Here is a 19,868-nt window from a genome sequence, read left to right on the forward strand (position 1 = left end):
GGTGAGGGAGCGCGAAAGAAAGAAAGAAGGAGAGAGGGAGAGAGAGGGAGAGGGTGTGGGGGGGTGTGGGGTGGAGATGGGATGATCATGATAGATGGTGCAGTATGGTATTTATCGTCTTGGACAGCTAGCTATGTTTCCTTCACGAAACACGGACGTCTGCTGTCTGTTACTATTGCTGTCCACCACTCATGCAGAACTTCACTACAAGTCTAGCGCGAGACGCCACGCCCGCTAACCCGAGCGTCGCACCCGCAGCGGACACGCGCTGCGACTACGTGCCGACCACGGACAAGTACCCGCGCTACATCGACCTGACGATCCCGCGCGTGGACCGCATCACGGACTGCGAGCGGCTCTGCACGAACAACCGCCAGTTCGTGTGCCGCTCGTTCGCTCTGTACACCACGGCCGGACAGTGTCTGCTGAGCGGAGACGATGAGAGTGAGTGCTACAAATTTCCGGAGCTGGGAGCATGAACTTGAGTTCGGGTGGCGTCTGCTGGACGAATGCGACGGAGCTGGGAGCATGAATTTGAGTTCGGGTGGCGTCTGCTGGACGAATGCGACGGAGCTGAGAAGTGAACGGCGTCTACTGGGCGGGAGATACAGGCGTGCTAAGGCTCTTCGTGTAAATAGCACTACCCTCAGACCTCGAGATCGTTGATTAAAAGCCACTCTATTAGATTTATTAAAGCTCACTATCCTATTCATGGTCGGTTCGGTGCCGGTCAAGTCGCCGATACTTGCTCTGTCGGTAACAACAGCGGGATGATTCTGTTTCAGTCTCGGCCGGTGAGAAGGCCTATCTGTCACGCGCCGGGACGGACTTCTACCAGCGGGACTGCGTGGGTCGTCGTCCTGGCGGCGGCGGCAGACCTGATGGCGGCAGGCCTGATGGCGGCAGGCCTGATGGCGGCAGGCCTGATGGCGGCAGACCTGATGGCGGCAGGCCTGATGGCGGCAGACCTGATGGCGGCAGACCTGACGGCGGTAGACCCGGCGGTGGGCGACCAGATGGTGGGCGGCCGGACGGCGGACGACCAGACAGCGGGCGGCCGGGAGGTGCGAACATGGCGCTCCCTGCAGGCGGACGGGCCCCGTTTCGCCGGCGCCGGACCCTGTATGTCTTAAACAGCGCCGGGCCCAGCCGCCGCGCTCCCACCCCGTCGCTTTTGTTCCCTCCCGTCCGCCGCGGCCCGCCGGCGCCTCCGCCAGTTACGGGCTGGCGCTGGCCAGTCGCCCCGTCGGCTCCGCCCCAGCCGGGCCCGCCCCCGGCTGCCGAGACGGTCGCTCGGACTCGCCAGGTGGCGGGCGTGCAGCCGTTCCCCGAGTTGTCTCCGACCGGCAACGACACCAGCGCCGAGTGGATTAAGCCCGCTCTTAGTCGCGACCAGGATCGGAGTAAGCCGATGGACGAGCGGAAACAGCCACAGAGTAAGCCATCAGTGCTTTCTTCAGGCCGATGCATCTTGCTGAAGGCCGTTGGCTATGCTTTGGCTGAAAGGATCTGCTTGAGAATTGCTCTTGACGTATTTGTACTAGTTGTGGTGAACGGCCGGCTACAGCTCAATAATCGCTACTTTGTAGCATCCTATAACGATTTTTGGGTGGTGGTATTACCCTTTCAACCTATTTCTTATGTCCTGTACTTAATCTCCATATTTCTATAGAGATTAAGTCTTACTCGATTACTCCGTATTTTTTGTGGTTACTCCATACTTTTTACTACCATATGACTGATGTTTTTTCAGACATCCGTCCTTCCTCTTCCACAGCGCTTAGTCTAATTGCAAATCTCCCCCGCCACTACGAGATCATTTCTGTCTTATTTCCCTTGGTGTCTTTAACATCGGATCAGCATCGGCAGGCGCCTTGCGCCCCTCCTCCAACACTCCTTACTTGACCGTTGCGAGCCGGTCTGTTTAGATCACATCTGGCTGACATATCTGGGCAGGCTTTGTTGCACATCGCTGGATATTACCGCTACTCGTGTATGCAGCTATGCAACTCGCCTCTTTTCGATGCTCATCCATCTTTTTCCGATTCCGTTTTGTGATGCAAGTGTGTTTTCAAACAGCATAGATGTGACACGAAGGTTTCATGCACACAGATCAGGCACCGTGAAACCGGTGTCAACTTAAATAATGATACTCATGATTAGCCGTAGAATGCATATGATCAGCTGATTCCCTTTCCTGTTATGTATATCGTGTTCTGACCGCTCCAGTCAGCCAATTGCATGAAAACCTTGTCAACACACACTATGGTGTGGTGCTGTGGCCGAAACGCCATCATAGTCCTTCGCAGTGAATGACTCTGGTGCCTCCGTGGGACAGGCGGGATCGACTGTGACCAGTACGAGCTCATTACGGGCGTGGAGATGCGACAAATCCGGGGCTCAGAGCTCGTCTCGGACTTCGACAACCCCGGCATCATGGCCGAATGCACCAGGGAGTGAGTACAACATGACTTGGCACTAACGGCAATTCAGGCACTATCCACGCGTTTCATGTTATGGCTTCGACGGGTGCATCTGCTTTCTAAGTCGCCACTTCGCCAAGCATAAGCCGCTGTTATTACGTACTAAATCCAAAGTAGTGTATTTCATCTGTTTAATTTTTTGGGGAGAGGGGACAGCGCTTTGTAACACACTTCAGTGCCACATTACATGCCAGGGGCTCCTAGGCCACCAACTTAATGCCGCGTGCTTTATTTCCCCTGCTAAAGAACATTCAGCGCGTTGTCGTCTGCTTCTGCCTGCCTAAAGCCCTATTTTCATCCCAATGCATCCCCGTTATCTTGGCCTTCACGCGCCATGCTCAGAGCTGCATCTCACCCCTTCCCCTCGACCTTCAGTGCACCCGGCCGGGCACCCCCTCGCGGTGACCTCAGGTGCACCCGGCCGTAACGCCCCCTCGCGATGGCCTCGGGTGCACCCGGCCGTGACACCCCCTCGCGGTGACCTCAAGTGCACCCGGACATAACGCCCCCTCGCGGTGACCTCAGATGCACCCGGACATAACACCCCCTCGCGGTGACCTCAGATGCACCCGGCCGTAACGCCCCCTCGCGGTGACCTCAGGTGCACCCGGCCGTGACACCCCCTCGCGGTGACCTCAGGTGCACCCGGCCGTGCAACCCCCTCGCGGTGACCTCAGATGCACCCGGACATAACGCCCCCTCGCGGTGACCTCAGATGCACCCGGACATAACACCCCCTCGCGGTGACCTCAGATGCACCCGGCCGTAACGCCCCCTCGCGGTGACCTCAGGTGCACCCGGCCGTGACACCCCCTCGCGGTGACCTCAGGTGCACCCGGCCGTGACACCCCCTCGCGGTGACCTCAGATGCACCCGGACATAACGCACCCTCGCGGTGACCTCAGGTACACCCGGCCGTAACGCCCCCTCGCAATGGGTTCGGGTGCACCCGGCCATAATGCCCTCTCGCGGTGACCTCAGATGCACCCGGCCGTAACGCCCCCTCGCAATGGCTTCGGGTGCACCCGGCCATAATGCCCTCTCGCGGTCACCTCAGATGCACCCGGCCGTGACACCCCCCTCGCGGTGACCTCAGATGCACCCGGACATAACACCCCCTCGCGGTGACCTCAGGTACACCCGGCCATGAAGCCCCCTCGCGGTGACCTCAGATGCACCCGGACATAACACCCCCTCGCGGTGACCTCAGGTACACCCGGCCGTAACGCCCCCTCGCAATGGCTTCGGGTGCACCCGGCCATAATGCCCTCTCGCGGTCACCTCAGATGCACCCGGCCGTGACACCCCTCGTGGTGACCTCAGGTGCACCCGGTCTCGACGCTGCTCGGCTTTCAACCTGGAGCACCGCGGGCGGGACCGGCGGGCGCGCGAAGCCCGCTGTTCGGCCCTCGAGCTGCGCGAGAACATCGAGGTCGACCCCCGCGACCTCACCGACACGCCCGGCGTCAGCTTCATGCAGAAGATCTGCCCCAGAAGTGAGCACGGCGACCGCCCAGCGGCGCGTTCGGGGCGAGTGCCGCCTGCTGGTGTGGATGCGTTTTTCGACCATGCACTTGGTTAAAGTGCAAGGTTATGCGTGTTTGATCACGGCTGTGGTTGCTGGCTGAGTTCACTGTTTGGGTATCAACGTCAGTTGGTGTTTTTCAGAGCATTTTCCAGAATACCGCGATGCAGAACTTTTTGGTGTGAGTCCAGCGCCCTTAATTGTCGTTATCCACGGAGCTGGAGTGGGTGTAGATTATCCGAACGAGAAGAATTCGATGTGGCTCCATGCCACTGACATCAGAGCAACCAAATTCTACACTAAAGCAAAATAGTCAAAACATTTGAATCGCCCGAAGGGTCAAAGCCACAGGCCATTGAAGCCTGTGGCAAATAGCCAGCACCGAGGCAACTCGAACCCACACACTCCGCCACGTACAGGTCAGGAGGCAGGGGCTCTAACCTATTGGGAATGGGCTGCAGGGGTGGACGCTAACGCTGCATTAATCACGACCTTCACCCCTTGCAGAGAAGCGTTCGCAATACTGACATCCACTCTGCAACTAACCAACGGTAATAAGCGCTGTCCAAACCGCCACGTTCGTCAGAGCAGCTGTCAGCAGCGGTCTCCAAATTTGCCGATAGGTCGGGGGTGCGGCAAACTGTACACATTTGAGCGACTGGTGAACGCCGAGCTGTCCGTGCGGGAGGACAGGCTAGTCCGTGACGTCACCAAGCTCGAGTGCCAGGACGAGTGTCTGCAGGAGACCAGATTTGACTGCAGGTCAGTGCAGTTACTTTTTGCCGACACGCATCAACATGTCCTACTGTGCTCCCAACATTGTCACGCATTGTTTTCTGACATATGCGTAACGTAATTCTGAAACACAGGCGGTGCCCTTCAACGCACATGTAAACCTCGAGGTACAAGCTGTGAGTGATGTGGTGCTGTGTACTGACGCGCTGCCCTGCCTGCCAGATCCGTCACGTACGACTACAGAGAACGGCTGTGCCTGCTGAGTCGCGAGAACAGACAGAGCGCTCCCCGAGCGCTGAGGCGCACCAACGGCAGGGACTACTTCGAGAACCAGTGCGCCAGGGGTGAGCAACACGGCACGGGCGTGCCATGTGCTCACCACCAGAGCTGCGATGCCAAACAGGGCACAGAACAACGCGCATGTCTGTGTAACGCCGTGTGTGGGGCGCAGGGGTGTATTGCTCCAGACGAGCGATGCGAGTTCCAGTCAGACGAACAGCTCCCTTTCGATGTGGGCGGTAGGACGGCCGCCGGCAGCACCGGTGTCTCCTTCACGCGGCTTGGACCGCATCAACCTGACGCCTCTCGCCATCGCTTGCAGAGTTCCGAGAGTGCTCGTACCGGAACGAGGACCGCGACGTGTTCCTGGTGTACACGCACAAGGCGGTGTCCGAGTTCAGCGACTCGCGATGCCGCGAGGCCTGCGACCGCGAGCGCGACTTCAACTGCGCCTCCTACTCCTTCCTCGCCACGGTCAGTGATGGCACGTGCGCTGGGACGCTCCTTATTCTTTCATGGCTCTGCCAGGACCAGGGATCCGTCTTACCAGCTTGGTATCTCTGATTTATTAGCTCATATTAAGACTGCCTGGTTACATCCGGCGAGGCCTAGCGAAAATGACTGTAGATTTATATTCCGTACAAGCTCCTAACTGCGATGCACTGCTCACTGTCCAACAAGCACCATACCTCTGAACACTTCCACATTGGCTGTAAGTGATGTGCATTGTAGTTAACATGCCACTGTCGTCCAAACGGCACGCCACTACCCGAGCGGAGGTCATTCGCGACGACCTGTGACCGGCCTCACGCGCGGCGTTATCTGCAGGGCCGGGACCGGCAAGCCTCGTGCTTGCTGTCTGGGGTGCGTGCCAACGACCTGGATCGCAGCGGGGTGCAGTTCCTGGATGGCGCCCTGTACGCCGAGCGCATCTGCCAAGACCGGGCGTCCGGAAGGCCGGACGGCGGAGGACGGCCCGACAGCGGGGGAAGACCCGGCACTGGGGGAAGACCCGGCAGCGGGGGACGGCCCGACAGCGGAGGAAGACCCGGCACTGGAGGAAGACCCGACAGCGGGGGACGTCCTGGCGGCGGGGGAAGACCCGGCAGCGGGGGAAGGCCCGGCAGCGGGGGAAGGCCCGGCAGCGGCGGAAGGCCCGACAGTGGCGGGAGGCCGGGCTCGGGTGGCCGCCCCGATCCAGGTATGAAGGCAGGTCACAGGGAAGCTAAGCACACAGCTGTCAATAATGATAGCGTTTGCTTATGAGCATTGTCTTTGTTAGTCTAAAGGTCCTCTTGCGCTACTGGTTTCCAAGACACCAGTAAGTTTGCAGGTCAGTGGCCCCATCGACTCTTGACGTTTGCGGCAGTATAGTTCAGGGAAATCTAAAACTCACGCATGAGCCTGAGTGCCTGGGGCAGCACCCATGATCCGATTGGACATGATGTTGTCCACACGGCCATATCAGTGAGGTGGATACACCGAAATGTACAAGTTATTGTGTAAGGCACTCGGAGCACTTGGCAATATTATCCGCTGCACTTCACTTACAGCTGCAAACGGGAGGCTAATGCCCGAGAACTGGCAGTAGACAGCTGGCAAGTCCATACACTAAGGGCTTTCACATCATCAAGAATATACATACGATTAAACCACACTCATGCCAGTTCCCCATACGGTTGTATTCGCGAGATCTGACCCTGCTTGTGATGCTGTGAGGTGTCCGCCAGGTGGCGGGTGCGTTGTGTGTGCATTGGCTTGGCAGTGACATTCGACTGCCTCAGCGGGGCTGGGCGCGAGAGGTGGGCGGATGGCAGGCGAGGCTCACCTGTGAGAGTCGTGGTTACGCCGACATTCCAGTCGTGGTTCTGCCGTGTCGGGCACGTCTGGAGAAAACGGGCGAACCAGCCATCTGCACGAGCAAATCCTTAGCCTCACTCTACCCGCTTGTGCCGTGGGACCTGGCTTGACCGCCTAGACCACCAGAGCCGCGCCACTGCCGACTAACATTCCCTCGGGCCGTCACCCTTATGTAAGACGACGACTCAACCACAACAGGCGGCAACGAGGTGGACACCGGCGGCCGCCGGTCGCCCGACATCCAGCGCTGCCGCGTCACTCCCACCTACGAGAAGGTGCTCAACGTCGAGTACCGGCCGGCTCGCCGCTTCGAGATCGAGGCACGCGGCCGCGGCCGCGGCGTCACCGTGCCCTGCCTGCTACAGGTGAGGAGCACTGCACGGGACGACGGTGGCCCAGGGTGTTGACCGACTGAAGCGCTGGGCGCGGGAGGACGGTAACCCAGGGTGTTGACCAACTGAAGCGTTGGGCTTGCCAGGCCGCTGATGTGGAGTGTGCAGTGAGTGCGGTAATGAGTTGCATACGTCACCAGTTAGAGCATCCTGTTTTCTAAAGCAATGGTTGCTTCAATCCCGCGTTCCGTAAGATAACCGCGATTATCATGCTGCTTCCCGTAGACTTGCATGAGCTACAGTCCGACGGAAAACACGTAGTGTCATGCGCCTTTAGTGCCATGAGACCCTGAGTAAGGAAGGCAGCTTCGTCAGCTGCTGCACTGCAGTCTGCAGCACTGTCCGCAGAGCTGGACATTGGATGCCCGCGGGTGATCCCCCGGGCCGATCGGCCGACTGGCCGCAGTTTGTCGATACTCTGGCGGTCTTGGGAGGTGCGCAGCGTGCTGACGGCGACGGCCGGCGCTCCCCTCAGTGCGAGCGGAATCGTCGCTGCCTGGGCATCAGTCTGGAGTACGGCGAGCAGGGCGAGCGCTGCTACGGCCTGGAGACCTCGGCCGGCCAAGATGGCGGCACGCTCAGCGTCGCCGACGGCATGTCCTACTTCGAGAAAGTCTGCATCGAAGGTGAGCCAAGTGTGTGTGGGAGGGGGAGGGGGGGGAGGGGGGGGGGTTGTCTTGACAGTGGGTTTTACAAACAGTCGCTCGTAGGACGCCGGCTTTGTAAATATTTGTTTCAGATGAGTTCCACCCGGGGGTGGCGACGTGCCCACGCTGGGAACTGTGCTGGAGCTTGGCAGGCTTCGTGCAAGCCTGCATCAAGACAGGACGATATGCCTTGGTCTTAAACTGGAGACGCTGGAAGCACTTAGCATGTGTCGGTCATCCGCACTCAAGGTCGGCGTTCCCACAGAGCGCACCTGCGGCAAGGGCTGGACCTTCGAGCGCGTGCCGAACTACGTGATCGAAGGTCACGACGATCTGGTGATCCCTCGCGTCAGGAACAAGGAGATGTGCGAGACGCTCTGTCTGCAGAACATTCGCATGCCGTGCCGGTCAGTATTTCAACATACACGGGAGCTGATGTCATCGGAACTTCTCGATGTATGGAACTGCCTGATGACACTTTGCTGGCGTCACACCTTTGTGTAAGCAAGGCTTCAACAGTGTCCATAATAGGGTGTTGTCTGGTTAGCTAAGTCTGGATGTAGGGAGGCAAGGCATTGAGCACCTTTGCGAGCGCCCTATGCCCCCATTCAGCCCAGGCATGCCGTCCATGCCTCTAAGAGCCACTAGGTGACCCTAGCGCATGATCCAAGCATTAAGATAGGCAGCGATTTCTATTGCCGGAACGCACTCAGTTTTCGCACGCGCGGTGAAAGAGCGGTGACAGAAGTTGAAGCCTGAGCGGCCGCCCGAGCGCCTGCTGACCTGTCGCGTTTCAGATCGGCTGAGTACAATGTCCGCGAGCAAACGTGCGCCCTGTCAACCCAGACCCGCCGCACCCAGCCCTCCGAGTTTGTGTACGACGCCGACGTCGAATACCTGGAGAACCAGTGTGCACCCGGTAAGCTGTCGCGCGCTCCATTCACGCTCCAGGCGGTGCTGATCGTGTGCGGTCGTGCCCAGGCGGTGCTGATCGTCGGCGATCGTGCCCAGGCGGTGCTGATCGTCGGCGGCCGTGCCCAGGCGGTGCTGATCGTCGGCGGGTCGTGCCCGGGCGGTGTTGATCGTCGGCGGTCGTGCCCAGGCGGTGCTGATCGTCGGCGGTCGTGCCCGGGCGGTGTTGATCGTCGGCGGTCGTGCCCGGGCGGTGCTGATCGTCGGCGGTCGTGCCCAGGCGGTGCTGATCGTCGGCGGTCGTGCCCGGGCGGTGCTGATCGTCGGCGGTCGTGCCCGGGCGGTGTTGATCGTTAGCGGTCGTGCCCGGGCGGTGCTGACCGTCGGCGGTCGCGCCCAGGCGGTGCTGATCGTCGGCGGTCGTGCCCAGGCGGTGCTGATCGTCGGCGGTCGTGCCCAGGCGGTGCTGATCGTCGGCGGTCGTGCCCGGGCGGTGCTGATCGTCGGCGATCGTGCCCGGGCGGTGCTGATCGTCGGCGTCGTGCCCAGGCGGTGCTGATCGTCGACGGTCGTGCCCGGGCGCTCCTTCATCGCTGCGATGGCGACCACTGCTGACCAGTGCTGGCATTGAATAACCGAGGTCACCGGGCTTGGGTAGCCGAGTCCGTAGGTGGCTGCTGCGCCGCCCGCCTGACTGTAGGGCACAGCCGTGTGTTCCCTCCGATGACCTCCCGGTGAGCGCGACGCGCCTCGCCGTCTGGCGGCGGATGGCGGTCCTGTACAGTGGAGGCTCTCCGTTCCAGACCCGCCCAACTGCGAGTACCGGGATGTTGAGAGCCGGTTCCTGCCCTTCGTGGACCGCATGATCGCGCGGGTCGCCAACAAAGCCGAGTGTATGCGCAGCTGTGACGTGGAGCTCGACTTCAAGTAAGCAGACGGCAGTCCGAAAGACCGCAGCGTAGCGTGTTGGTCGCGCGACCATCACCATGTACGCAGCGCGTTAGGGGGCCACGTGGCACGAGGTACGCACTGGAGGGCCAATTGTCCCAAGGCCACGGTTGGTAAGGTAAGTTGAAGGTGCGAACTGTGATGTGAGCTGTTCATTGAGGTGTTAGGTGAGAGTAGTGGACAGAGAACGAAAGAGGTCTGCGTTTCACGAGGCCAAATTTTGCCATTGGAGGCCACGTACTCGCCTCCGAACATCGTTGTCAGAGCCATATTCACCTCAGCTGTAACAGTGTTTTCAAATGCGCGATGCCTCCCAAGGTCTCAGGTTAAGCTGTCTGCACCTAGCTCGCCCAAATTTTTTTAACGTCAGCACTATGGGCCCACAACCGAAACGGGTGTTCTCGGTCACCGCCGGAGTTTCCCTACACCATGTGCCCCTCCTCACCTTCTCTGCTCTGTTTTCTCTGCCGCGGCGGGTCTGCGCCCAGCCTCTCACGATCTCCTCGACCTCAGGTGCCGCAGCTACAACTACAACGACCGGCGGCGGGAGTGCACGCTCAGCAGTGACGACACGGGCAGTCTGGCGAGCGGGCGCTCGTGGCCGACGTGGAGAGCGTGTTCAGCGAGCGGAGCGTCTGCCGCACCGGTAAGCCCTGCTGACCGGTCGCAACGGAGACACCGGCACTGCCCTCCGACCGTCGGAGAGAGACTTCCAAACCCGGCAGGCTGGAGCAGGAAGAGTCTCTCGAACCCGGGCTTGCTGGGGCTGGGAGAGGCTCCCGAAACCCGGCTTTCTGGGGCTGGGAGAGACTCCCCAACCTGGCTTTCTGGGACTGGGAGAGGCTCCCGAACCCGGCTTGCTGGGGTTGGGAGAGACTCCCCAACCCGGCTTGCTGGGGATGGGAGAGGCTCTCCAACCCGGCTTTCTGGGGCTGGGAGAGACTCTCCAACCCGGCTTGCTGGGGCTGGGAAGAGACTTCCGAACCCGGCTTGCTGGGGCTGAGGGAGGCTCCCGAACCCGGCTTGCTGGGGCTGGGAGAGACTCCCCAACCCAGCTTGCTGGGGCTGGGAGAGGCTCCCCAACCCGGCTTTCTGGGGTTGGGAGAGGCTCCCGAACCCGGCTTGCTGGGGCTGGGAGAGGCTCCCGAACCCGGCTTGCAGGGTCTGAGGGAGGCTCCCCAACCCGGCTTGCTGGGGCTGGGAGAGACTACCCAACCCGGCTTGCTGGGGCTGGGAGAGGCCCCCGAACCCGGCTTGCTGGGGCTGGGAGAGGTTCCTCAACCCGGCTTGCTGGGACTGGGAGAGGCTCCCCAACCCGGCTTGCTGGGACTGGGGGAGACTCCCGAACCCGGCTTGCTGGGGCTGGGAGAGGCTCCCCAACCCGGCTTTCTGGGACTGGGAGAGGCTCCCGAACCCGGCAGGCTGGAGCAAGAAGAGGCTTCCGGAACCGACAGACCGGAGCAGGCAGAGACTATCGAGTCTGACCAGCTCCAGCTGGCAGAGGCTCCCAAGCCGGGCCTGACGAAAACCGGACCACACCCGGATCAGAGAGAGACGGAGTACAGTGGCACCGCGGAGGACGTCCCACCAGGACAGCAAGGCACGCGGCACACGCACAGTGGGCCAGAGGAGGCGTACTAAAATATGCTCTAATTCTACAGCGTCATTTGCAGTGCACTAAACCCAGATGTTCAGTTTCTTTGCTGTGCTAATAATATCAATCAACTTCCACAAAACTGAATTGTAAGCATTGTAAGATGCACGAAAGTCAACTTTACACAACGTCTGAAGCATTTCATGCCGGGCAATTATGTATACTGTTTATCGCAGATAGAAATTTCTCACATCTTTGTGCGAGATGGCACCACATTTCCTATCTGGTTGACAACGTATCAGCTCTAACCTCTTTCACAGTAGAGACTTGGATGTCCCTCTTCGGAGAAAACCCTCTCGTCGGAGAAAGGTAGCGCCTCTTATGCCGCTTGACTGGTCGGGAGGAGGCGATGGACGGCTGGCAGTCGGCGGTCGCTAGACGGCATGATGTACTCCGTCTCTCTCTCTCCCTCTACCTCCCTCCCGACTTCTCAGCATGCTCGGAGCCTCTGCCTTCTGTGGCATGTCGTGGACTTGGCGTAACGACTTTCAGTGCCTGCTCAGTTTGTCTGTCGGTCGAAAGCGGACTATTAATAGCGGTGTCGGTTGTGTAATGTGTAGTTCTCTGCATCGCGTGCCCTCTATACCCGCCCATAGATACATACTCCTTTACCTCTGCAGTGTCTCAGTAAGTAATGGTGGTAGTATCAGCATCTGATCCGCGATAGGTCACCCCACAGCTGCCCACATTCTCTGATGGCGTATCACCAATCGCCGACAAACCCGACGTCATCTAGGACCAATGATGAGCGAGCTGCCCACACATCCTCAAGCGCCGGCCGTCTTCAACAGCGGCGCTCGCTGTCGCCCTAGCCTCACCACCGACACCTCTCCCGCACCACAGTTCAGGTGGAGTGCAGCAAGAACGACATGCAAGTCACCTTCAGCTTCGGGAGCCGTTTCGAAGGCCGAGTGTACGCCACGGGCAACGCGCAGGCCTGCTTCGACATGGGCAACGGCCGACAGACTGTGCTGCTCTCCATCCCGTTGGGCAGCCGCTGTGGCACCGTTGAGGAGGTCGGTGGCGTCCGCACGCGACAGCGGGGTGTAGCTTGCTAGTGTGCTGTTGCTGAGAGCCTCATCTTTGATGAGCCCTGCGGAGACTTGTGCGGATGCCGAAGGGATAGTAAAAAAAGGCTGTGTTTTGCAGTTCTCTCCCCCATGCGTGCTTTTTTCACCTTGGTGTTGCCAAGGGTGTTGAGATTAGCTCGTCAATGCCAGAATCGCATTGTTGTAGGACCGCGTTATACCACTCGAAATGATTCGAAACGGGATTGCTCGCCGAGACGAAACGCTTGTAACGTAAAACGTGCCTGCCATCTCTGCGGACTTGAAATTCCTTTCATTTTCCTCCTGTTCAGCGCATACCTGTTCCGTGCATGTCAGATTTGGTGCCTGATCAAATAAAGCACTCTTTCAAATAATGCAAGCGTGGAAATGGAATGGTATGTTCTAGCAACGAAGAGTATAAGCCAGTGTGGTCTTTGTGACACCATGTGCAACTTTTTGACATCTTTTTAACATCAGACAAATTACCATTGCAGTTGACGCGCCCTTGACACCTAATAACTAGCTAAGTTGACACCATAGAATGGCGTCCCTTTTTGGCCGCCTCTTCTGCCTGATTTCTCCTTCATTGCTGCAGTTACCTCGGTCGTGTCCCCAACGCCACCGACGGGCCAGCACGCGCACACTCCCCCCGTTCGCCGCTGACCTCTTGCCTGTGCCACGCCGCCGCAGGGTCGCGGCCGGTACGTGAACCACGTGGTGATCCAGCAGCACCCGACCATCATGCAGGAGTCGGACAAGACCGTGCGGGTGGAGTGCACGTTCGACGCCAACGACCAGACGGTGACTCTCGCGCCCACCGGCAACCGCTTCACTGAAGGCGGCGGCGTCGACGTCAAGTGAGTCACGGCCCGCTCGGCCCGACGCCCGGCATCACGTCTCGACGCTCGGCCCGACGCCGGGCGTCACGTCACGGCGCTGGGCCCGACGCCGGGCGTCACGTTACGACGCTGGGTCAGGACGCCGGGCGTCACGTCACGACGCCGCGTCCGGCGCCAAGCGTCACGTCACGACGCTCGGCCCGACGCCGGGCGTCACGTCGTGACGCTCGGTCCACAGTCACGGGACTGCGACGGCTGCCGGACGGGAGTGTGGATGTTTTGCAGCAATTATTTGGTGTCTGGCGCGGTGTGAAAGTGCAAGCTTACGCAAACAGAGTACATTGACTATTCATGGAGCAGTGGGGTGAATTGACAAGCAGGGAACATCAACATCTATAAGAGGGTCATCCTAGTACTTAGCCACTACATGGTAAATCGCAACATCCACATGAATCTCGTGATTTACTGGAGTCAGTCATTACCTTTATGATCAGCCACAGCATGTTTAGAGTTCACCGGCGCTGTCTATTCTGGGTTCGCATCACCATCCCGCCGACACCACCGCTTACCCTCTCATCCCCACCTTGTTCCGTTTCAGCGCGCCCTTTCGGCCCGTGGGTACTTCGGTGGTTACGAACACTGCGCCGACCCCTAGTGTTAGTCTCCGAATCGTCGGACGCCAGGGTCGCGACACGAGCGAGGTCAGCCTGGGTGAGGAGCTGACCTTCATGATCGTCGCCGACCCGGGCAGCGCCTTCGGTATCCTCGGCAAGGGCGTCGAGGCGCGCACCGACAACGGAGAGCTGCTCGCGCTCATCGACGACCAGGGGTGAGGGGGCAGCCGCCACTGAGCAGCGCCCGACGTCTGATTAGCTCTCAGCTGGTTTGGGTTCAGCAGATGTTTGTGCGCTGTTGCGGTGTTTGTGTTATTGCTCGGCGGAGCCGCTTATGGTTAGCTCCCAGCTGGTTTGGGTTCAGCAGATGTTTGTGCGCTGTTGCGGTGTTTGTGTTATTGCTCAGCGGAGCCACTTATGGTTAGCTATCAGCTGGTTTGGGTTCAGCGCATGTTTGTGCGCTGTTGCGGTGTTTTGTGCTATTGGTCGGCCGAGCCGCTTCGAATTCGATGGACCGCTTTAATCTCGGCACAGGACAATTATTCAGTGGAAGGCAACCAGCATTACGTGTGCTTTTTGAGAAGTCTATCTCTAATGCCCTTTTAGTGTCTTTTTTCCTTTTTTGGTGCATTTCAGATTTTAGTGCACAATGATGCATTTATCCATTTCGACGACCTCGTAACTAAATAAGCCGGAAATCAAGCAATGCTCTCGTTGTTTGAGATTGGTTTTTGCGTTCTTGCTGTAATGAAACGCACAACTAACGTGCTATCTGCATCGATGATTTCAGATGTCCTCGGGACGCGAGCATCTTCCCGGCCCTGGAGATCGACAGGGAGTCCAAGAACCTGATGGCTAACTTCAAGGCGTTCCGCTTCCCCAGCACGGCGCGGGTCAACTTCTTCGCCACCGTGCAGTTCTGCCAGGACGAGTGTCCGCCGGTAGGGGACAGTTCGTCAGACAGCAATTTGTTTGGGGAAAGGTTGGGAAAGTTTGGGAAAGCTTGAGAAATCTCAGTTGTCCTCAACCGGCTCCGGGAATGGTTGAGGTTTTCCAAGATTTCGTCGATCGAGCAACTGCATATTGACAATCACTTTTGGAAATTGGGTGCTTTACCGAGCTTCCCCAACCGTCACATAAGGGATTTGATTGGGGAAATCATTTTGCAGCGCGCAATCGCAATAGGCAGCCGGGAACTCTCCGGCCACTCAGCTTGGATAAATGCTTGGAAACGGTCCAGAACAGGTTTGAAATCCCCACTAAAGTGTCCTCATTTCGGAGCCCGCTGCAAGTGGAGGCGCCGTGTTGAGAGCAGCGCGTTTACAGGCGCGCTGCCCCTCGGGCAACTCGTACGGCCGTCGCCGCCGCTCGCTGAACGAGACCGGAGCGGAGGACGTCGCGGAGAAGAAACCCGCCAGCTCGGCCGCCACCGCTGAGGTACCCATGGATCTGACGATTGCTGCTGCTCAAGTACCTATCGATCTGCCGATCAGCCTCAACAACCGCGTCACGCTGAGGGCTCCGACCACCGTGCCGACCACCGTGCCGACCACCGTGCCGACCAGCGTTCCGACCAGCGCCGCTAGCCCCTCCACTAAGCAGACGACCGCAGGTGGGTGTTTGCCTCAGGCGGCTGACCGGCCTTATTCGCGAGCGCTATACGGGTGCATGTACGAAAAGATTGTGCGATTAGAAATCTCACCAAAGGTTTATGTGATGAGCTGCAGCGGTTCATCTGATGAGCTGCGAGGGTCTATTTGATGAGTTACGAGGGTCTATCTGATGAGCTACGAGGGTCTATCTGATGAGCTGCGATGGTCTATTGATGAGCTGCTAGGGTCTATTTGATGAGTTACGAGGGTCTATCTGAGGAGCTACAAGGGTCTATCTGATGAGCTGCTAGAGTCAATCTGATGAGCTACGAGGGTCTATCTGATGAGCTGCGGGGGTATATCTGATGAGCTGCGGCGGTCTATCTGATGAGCTACGAGGGTCTATCTGATGAGCTGCGAGAGTTTATCTGATGAGCTGGTTGACGTGATGAAAGCGGGCCGCTGCATCGACTCTGAAACGCATTTCAATTTCCATGCGTCGCACCCGTGTACCACGCGTATGTAGCTCGGTCACCCGGACGGCTACGAACAGTGCCCATCTTGTGGTCGGCTTAATAATCGAGAACTTCCCTCTTGTGATTGCAATCGCTTGCCCGGACACCATCACTAGGCGTGAATGTCCTCCTCAGATCGCCCCGAGCCCAGCTCGTCCTCCACACCCATCCCCGTGACGCCGCTGCCTGAGATGGCAACCGCCTCTTCCTCCGAGAGGAGCGCGACGCCGGAGGACGGGCCGGAGTCGCCCACGGAGGACCCGCTGGAGGAGGACGAGGCGCCGGCGGCACCGCGGGTTGCCGCTGTCCTCTCCGGGAGTGGGCGACCTCCCCAGCCTTCCTCGGAGGAGGCGGTCGAGGCCGCGCCGCACCCTGCCATGATCGCCACGCCTGGTAGTCTGCTGCCTGTGGCTTTGCCGCTCACCACCTCCGTGAGTAGGCGGTGGGGACTCCGCTGTCTGTCCTGTTACATACAACGCCTGATTTCAGGGAGCGGCTGGGAGCGATTGCTGCAGCAAACGCGAAACAAACCCTTGAAATCAGGACGTCAGTAATCCATAAACACATCAGCTAACGCCGCTCATCACCAGACGCCCATGGCCGGGACCAGTGGCTGCCCGGTCATCACTTCCCGCTCCTCAACACACCATCAGTGTCTGTTTGATCATCACTTGCCGTTCGTCAGTGCACCGTCAGTGTCTGATCAATACGTCCCGCTACTCAACGCGCCATCAGCGGCCGCCCGGTCATCACTTCCCGCTCCTCTCGCACCATTAGTGTCTGTTTGATCAACACGTCCCGTTCCTCAACGAGCCATCAGTGATCGCACCGTCATTGGCTGTCCCTCCTGATGGCACCATCAGTGGCTGTCTGGTCATCACTTCCCGCTCCTGATCGCACCGTCGGTGCTGTCCCTCCTGATCGCACCATCAGTGGCTGTCCGGCCATTACTTCCCGCTCCTGATCGCACCATCGGTGTCTGTCCGGTCATCACTTCACGCTCCTCATCGCACCATCAGTGGCTGTCCGGTCCTTACTTCCCGCTCCTGATCGCACCGTCATTGGCTGTCCCTCCTGATGGCACCATCAGTGGCTGTCTGTCCATCACTTCCCGCTCCTGATCGCACCGTCGGTGGCTGTCCCTCCTGATCGCACCATCAGTGGCTGTCCGGCCATTACTTCCCGCTCCTGATCGCACCGTCGGTGGCTGTCCCTCCTGATCGCACCATCAGTGGCTGTCCGGCCATTACTTCCCGCTCCTGATCGCACCGTCAGTGGCTGTCCGGCCACCACTTCCCGCTCCTAATCGCACCTCGGGTGCGTCACCTGACCGTGACCGGCGTCACGCGTGCCTCCAGCTGCTGGTGGGACCGGATATCTCGTCTGAGAAGGTGCGGCTGATGATGGAGGAAGAAGAGGAGGCGGTGGAGCCGCAGAAGTACGACGTCGTGTTCGGGCACAACTGGCAGAGTCGTCATGCCTATCAGACAGAAGGTGAGGCGGCATCCACCTTTATCCTGCTGCGATGTCTTTCATCGATGCAGATATAATTTATGCAAGGGTGCCAATGCTCAATACTGACGTCAATCAGTTTAATGAATCGTGTTTTGCATCACGTAAGGGCATGAAGACTTTATTCATGGTGATTTATATTTTAGTGATTTTTATTCATCAGCACGCGGTTCCGCACAGCTAAGCGGTCTTCGGACGACACATCACGCCTCACGCCGAAGAGAAGAAAAAACACGATATCTAGACTTTAGTTCAATTTTTTTCCTTTCGCACAGCCACCGACACACCCATTCCATAGCTCAGCGCATGACCCCCTTTGTTTGTATTCGTGCTTTGACAGCCAGTCTCTTTCCAGCATTGCTCCCATCTGAGCATCTACACCTGTCGTGCCCTGTTCCAGCCGTGCCGCGCCCCCCGGTATCCCCACTCCCCCACTTCTGCTCCCGCCATCACCAGAGGCCCGTTCACCGTCGTCTGACGCTGCCGTACCTCTGTTCCAGCCGTGCCCCGCCTCCCGGTGTCCCCACTCCCCCACTTCTGCTCCCGCCATCACCAGAGGTCCGTTCACCATCGTCTGACGCTGCCGTACCTCTGTTCCAGCCGTGCCCCGCCTCCCGGTGTCCCCACTCCCCCACTTCTGCTCCCGCCATCACCAGAGGCCCGTTCACCGTCGTCTGACGCTGCCGTACCTCTGTTCCAGCCGATCCCCGCCTCCCGGTGTCCCCACTCCCCCACTTCTGCTCTCGCCATCACCAGGGGTCCGTTCACCGTCGTCTGACGCTGCCGTACCTCTGTTCCAGCCGTGCCGCCCCCCCCCCCCCCCCCCGGTATCCCCACTCCCCCACTTCTGCTCTCGCCATCACCAGAGGCCCGTTCACCGTCGTCTGACGCTACCGTACCTCTGTTCCAGCCGATCCCCGCCCCCCGGTGTCCCCACTCCCCCACTTCTGCTCCCGCCATCACCAGAGGCCCGTTCGCCGTCGTCTGACGCTACCGTACCTCTGTTCCAGCCGTGCCCCGCCTTCCGCCGCCACAGGACGCCATCTGTACGCCGCGCTCGACAGTGGTGGCTGTGGCGATCACGGTGGCGCTGGCCCAGCTGGGCCTCGTGCTGGGCGGGCTGGGCCTGTACCGGCTGAAGCGCAGCCGCTGGGCGGCCCAGCTCCGTCCGGTCAGCGCGCCGCCGCCGGCCGGGGACGTCATCTACGCCAGTCCACAGGAGCTGGGCTACGGCCGCGGCTGCGGCGCGCACGAGCTGGGCCTGGGCCGCGGCTACAGTCGCTTCGGTCGCGCGCTGAAGCCTGATTTTCCAGTGCCGCTGCCCCGCGCGAGCACCTGAGCGCCACTTACGGGGCTCGGAGGCGCGCGGAGCGACTGTTCAAACCATTGGCACGTGCCTAGTCAGTAAAAAACATGAGTGCAGTGTCGACTCCGGCGGCGAAATCAAATCATCGGGACTGCGGTGGTCGCGCATGCGCGCTCGATCTACAGGTGATCCTTGCGCAGTGCCGCTTTTCTAGGTTAGATGCGTTCATTTTGCGCGGTGTTCTGTGTCATCCAGTGCAGTGGGCGCAGTGAGTTAACTGTGTGAACTGTTTCCTTGTGATGATGTGCATTTGTCGTCAACGCTAATGTTCCTACAAGAATCCGTAAAGCGCCTAAATCAGTGACTTGGTCTGCGCAGAGCAGAACTGAGCAATGATGCTGACTGATAGGCGATAATTTAGCTACGGCCTGTAATTACCCTCACCGATTTGAGGCCAAAATCTCCAAGATCACGTCATGGCTCATGCGGTCTAAAAAAGATGGCCGCTTACCAGCACGCATAGTTTGAAGGAAACATCAGTGTTACGGTAAAGGTTACGCCCCGCATTCCCACCGCCACAGCATTGCCTTGAGACTGGCGTCGCATCCCTGACCTGACCTGGGGCCACGACTCGGGACATCTCGCGTGCCCCAGGGGGAACTGGGTCCACCGCCCCAGGTCAGGCCAGAACAGGCACACACATCGTGGCGTTTACTCGGCGTTTCATGCTGTGCAGCAGTTTTTGCGCGATTTCCTCTGAATCGATCCCGCAAGTGTTTCGCGCCAGACCAAGAGATACATACATACATATCAACAAACCCCGTGGCGCGTGACGAGACGCACCTGCGGCGGATTCCGGTACCCGGCCCTATTGCACTTGAATCTCATGAAGGGGTGACCTTTGCGCGCCGAACGCTCTTGCGATGCATTTGAATGTTAGAAGATCATCTGCAAACTCGTGGCTTTATGCTGGACCGGCGGGCCGCCACGCCGCCGAAATTTATGG

The 19,868-nt window shown here is 59.2% G+C and overlaps 2 protein-coding genes across 2 annotated transcripts in view; both read left to right on the forward strand.

Moving 5' to 3' along the window:
- LOC119108315 (uncharacterized) overlaps positions 1-15,368 on the forward strand; it is a gene marked incomplete at its 3' end in the record, with an annotated part of 37,601 nt that extends 22,233 nt beyond the window's left edge. Inside the window, exons 12-31 of the mRNA XM_037231891.1 lie at positions 259-444; positions 786-1,064; positions 2,339-2,456; positions 3,807-3,979; positions 4,632-4,770; positions 4,966-5,087; positions 5,345-5,496; positions 5,851-6,223; positions 7,060-7,247; positions 7,750-7,900; positions 8,187-8,328; positions 8,719-8,840; positions 9,637-9,760; positions 10,295-10,364; positions 10,943-11,381; positions 12,279-12,451; positions 13,175-13,341; positions 13,922-14,152; positions 14,728-14,878; positions 15,264-15,368. Coding sequence (XP_037087786.1) covers positions 259-444; positions 786-1,064; positions 2,339-2,456; positions 3,807-3,979; positions 4,632-4,770; positions 4,966-5,087; positions 5,345-5,496; positions 5,851-6,223; positions 7,060-7,247; positions 7,750-7,900; positions 8,187-8,328; positions 8,719-8,840; positions 9,637-9,760; positions 10,295-10,364; positions 10,943-11,381; positions 12,279-12,451; positions 13,175-13,341; positions 13,922-14,152; positions 14,728-14,878; positions 15,264-15,368 — 3,605 coding nt within the window. The remainder of the gene's footprint in view (positions 1-258; positions 445-785; positions 1,065-2,338; positions 2,457-3,806; positions 3,980-4,631; positions 4,771-4,965; positions 5,088-5,344; positions 5,497-5,850; positions 6,224-7,059; positions 7,248-7,749; positions 7,901-8,186; positions 8,329-8,718; positions 8,841-9,636; positions 9,761-10,294; positions 10,365-10,942; positions 11,382-12,278; positions 12,452-13,174; positions 13,342-13,921; positions 14,153-14,727; positions 14,879-15,263) is intronic.
- LOC119107780 (lysine-rich arabinogalactan protein 19-like) lies at positions 15,349-18,961 on the forward strand. Its single transcript, XM_037231328.1, has 4 exons — positions 15,349-15,549; positions 16,180-16,475; positions 17,403-17,538; positions 18,567-18,961. Exons 1-4 carry the CDS (start codon positions 15,381-15,383, stop codon positions 18,893-18,895), a joined length of 930 nt encoding a protein of 309 aa, XP_037087223.1. The 5' UTR covers positions 15,349-15,380; the 3' UTR covers positions 18,896-18,961.
- The last annotated feature ends 907 nt before the right edge of the window (positions 18,962-19,868 follow it).

Source organism: Pollicipes pollicipes, unplaced genomic scaffold (assembly GCF_011947565.3).
Source record: "Pollicipes pollicipes isolate AB1234 unplaced genomic scaffold, Ppol_2.1 Scaffold_6686;HRSCAF=7923_pilon_pilon_pilon, whole genome shotgun sequence".
NCBI classification, from domain to species: Eukaryota; Metazoa; Arthropoda; class Thecostraca; order Pollicipedomorpha; family Pollicipedidae; genus Pollicipes; species Pollicipes pollicipes.

Coding starts and splice junctions, on each gene's coding strand:
- LOC119107780 (XM_037231328.1), top strand. CDS start 15,381: ATGGATCTGACGATTGCTGCTGCTCAAGTACCTATCGATCTGCCGATC. Junction 15,550..16,179: donor CACTAAGCAGACGACCGCAG/GTGGGTGTTTGC, acceptor TGTCCTCCTCAG/ATCGCCCCGAGCCCAGCTCG. Junction 17,539..18,566: donor TCATGCCTATCAGACAGAAG/GTGAGGCGGCAT, acceptor CCTCTGTTCCAG/CCGTGCCCCGCCTTCCGCCG.